Genomic DNA, 3,109 nt, shown 5'->3' on the forward strand with positions numbered 1-3,109 from the left:
CAATACAAGTCAAAGGGATTCCAAATTAGCAACAATAGTCATGTTTTGGTCACTTAGGCATTTTATCAAACACTTGGTAGCATAAAGCTTCATAGCCCTTATTAATGGTGTCTCTACACCCAATAACCCATTCTCTTGCTCCTAGATAAATTCTAAAATCTCAAATGGTTATAATCAACATTATTCTTTATCACCCACAAGGTAATCAACACCCATAACCAATAATAACCAATCAACGACCCAAACCTATCACCGTTCATGCTTTTCTATCAAACCCATCAACTCATATATCATGAACTAGAGTCTATAATTATTAATTCAATGATATAATCAATTAGAGGGTGAAGATATTACCTTTTTGACGTCAATCTTCTTGAATTCAAGTTCTAGGGTTTCTTTTCTCAATAATGATGTACCAATCGAATATCTAATGATATGGAGGGTTTACCCATGTTAATAAGATGTTGGAAAATTGAAATTAACTTAGAATAACCATTAGAACTTACCTTTGGTGGTGGCGGGACCCTTAAGGAGTTAAGTTTTTGAGAGCTTTCCTTTCTAGGGCAAGTTTTTATATTTTGGGGTTGTGGATGACGAAATAAGGCTAAAAAACGACTTCCCAAGTCGGCCACCACGTCCCAGTAGGACTGATCGTGACCCCTACCGCAGTATATAGCTGGAGCACTGCCTCATGACCACGGTCACGGTCAAACGCGGCCTAACGCGGTGGTTACACACTGTTCTGTAAAACGGGCATAACGTTTTGCACAGAGCTCTGTTTGGGATCCACAATATATCGTTGGAAAGATATTTCAAAGGCCTACAACATTCATGCTTTGCATTTTCCCAAAGTCTTTACAAAGTTTCAACTAAAACCTGCTGGAAGACGGACCTTCTGCAACTTAGTCGATTTTGTTGAATCTTATGCACCTCACTCTCCGTCTTGATTCCAAAAGAACTATTTTCACCCATAATCATCCCACTAGGACTTCATATGTCTAAAATATCAAATTAATACCCATTTAACATATCCACATCTATTCTGAATGAATGGGATGTTACACTTTTAGGGTTTTTTCACCAAATCTGTTCGTTTTGGGGTTTTTTGTTTAATCTATTTTCTTCTGCTCAATCGCATTAAATTCTGGTTGATTTGATCTTTTGATTAAAATTGTATTTAATCATTTTCGCTCACGATTTCCACAAACAAAAAATATTTCATCCAAATTTCTGATTTCGATTGTCAATTGATCCTAATTAGTTCAAACAAAAAGATCTTTTGCCGATTTTACGAAGACTTCTCCTAGACCAATTATCCCCACTATCTTTCCACCCTCTTTTCCTCTTGTTTTACTCTTCTTTGCTTTTGTTGGGGCTCCACCGGTGGTAGCGGAGGCAACATCTTTTTTGGTTCGTGTGTTTGATGTGTCTTTCAGGTAATACATAGTGGCTATTTGAGACGAGCGAGGAGTGGGCGTGCATCGTAGGAGGGCTGCTAGGTTCCACATCAGTGTCGTGTACACCACAGACAACTTCCAGTTTCTTTCCTGGAAGTTGGTACCTCCCGTTTTCCTATTCTCCTTCCCCTTGCGTTAGTTAAATTATTGCCCTTTTAGTTTGCATTAGTGTTAGGCTTTCTATTAGCTTGAACTTGTTTTCTCCTAGTCTGGTCCATTTGCCTAGTGTGTGCGAGTGATTATCCTTAGTCTGTTGTAGGCATAGTGGTTGTAGTCTTGGATGGTAGAGTAAGGTCATGTCCTTAGGGAGGCTAGGGGGCGGGGTAGGGGTGGGGCAGGGGTCAGGGGTGGGATGGGAGGCAATGGAGGTAAGGGGCACAAGGGTTCCTGTAGGTTGAGAATTGGTCATAGAATATAGGTACATTGACGGGTAAGTCTATAGAGCTGGCGAAGATCCTACAAAAGAGGAAGGTCAATACAGCGTGTGTCCAAGAGACTTGGTGGGTAGGATCGAGGGTGAGGAATGCAGACGAGTATAACATGTGGTACTCTGGAGTCCTGAAGGGTAAGAATGGTATAGGCATTTTAGTAGATAGGGAACTTAGAGAGTCTGTGGTAGAGGTTAGGCGGGTAAATGATAGATTAATGTCTATTAAGTTGGTGGTTGGAGAGTGCACCCTAAATGTCATTAGTGTGTATGTGCCCAAGTAGGCTTGGATGAGGAGGTCAAGAGACGCTTTTGGGAGGGGTTACATGAGATTATGCGTAGTATTCCGCCTGCTGAAAGGTTATTTATAGGAGTGGATTTTAATGGTCATATTGGGTTTATTGCATGCGGCTATGATGAGGTGCATGGTGGTTTTGGTTTTGGGGATATGAACGTAGGAGGAACTTCGCTGTTGGATTTCGCAAGGGAATTTGAGCTGGTGATTGCTAACTCTAGTTTTCCAAATAGGGGGGAGCATTTGGTTACTTTCCAGAGCACGTTAGCAAAGACTCATATTGACTATCTGCTCCTTAGGAGGTACGATAGAGGGTTGTGTAAGGATTGCAAGGTTATCCCGGGTAAGAGCCTCGCGACGCAGCATAGGCTTTTGCTGATGGACGTTGGTATTATGATGAAGAGAAAGAAGAGGACTGCACGAGGTCGACCGAGGATCAGGTGGGGAGCCTTGACTAAGGATAAAGCTCAAGAGTTGAAAGGGAGGCTATTGGTCGTGGGATCCTAGAGGAGTAGTGGGGACGTGAGCGTTATGTGGTCGACCACGGCGAATTATATACGGGAGGCAGCAAAAGAGGTGTTGGGAGTCTCAAAGGGTTTCGCTGGCGGGCACAAAGGCGACTGGTGGTGGAATGAAGTGGTCCATGGTAAAGTGTAAGCGAAGAAGGCGGTGTACCTAAAGTTAGTAGGGAGCACATGCGAGGTTGAGATGAGTGCGAACAAGGAGAGGTATAAAGTAGCTAGGAAGGAGGCGAAACTGGTGGTCATGGAGGCTAAGACTACGACTTTTAGTCATATGTACAAGGATCTAGGGGTCAAAGGCGAGGAGAAAAAATTATTCCGGCTGGCTAAGGTGAAGGAGAGGAAGGTGTGGGATCTAGATCAAGTGAGGTGCATCAAAGATGAAGACGGTAATGAGAAACTGGAGGTT

General features: G+C 42.8%; 1 protein-coding gene across 1 annotated transcript; it reads left to right on the top strand.

The window, feature by feature from the left end:
• The first annotated feature begins 2,218 nt into the window (after positions 1–2,218).
• LOC107792439 (uncharacterized) lies at positions 2,219–2,686 on the top strand. The gene has a single exon (XM_016614649.2). It carries the CDS (start codon positions 2,219–2,221, stop codon positions 2,684–2,686), a length of 468 nt encoding a protein of 155 aa, XP_016470135.2.
• Positions 2,687–3,109: the final 423 nt, after the last annotated feature.

The sequence above is a fragment of the Nicotiana tabacum genome, chromosome 7 (assembly GCF_000715075.1).
Source record: "Nicotiana tabacum cultivar K326 chromosome 7, ASM71507v2, whole genome shotgun sequence".
In the NCBI taxonomy this organism is placed as follows: Eukaryota; Viridiplantae; Streptophyta; class Magnoliopsida; order Solanales; family Solanaceae; genus Nicotiana; species Nicotiana tabacum.

Coding starts and splice junctions, on each gene's coding strand:
- LOC107792439 (XM_016614649.2), top strand. CDS start 2,219: ATGCGTAGTATTCCGCCTGCTGAAAGGTTATTTATAGGAGTGGATTTT.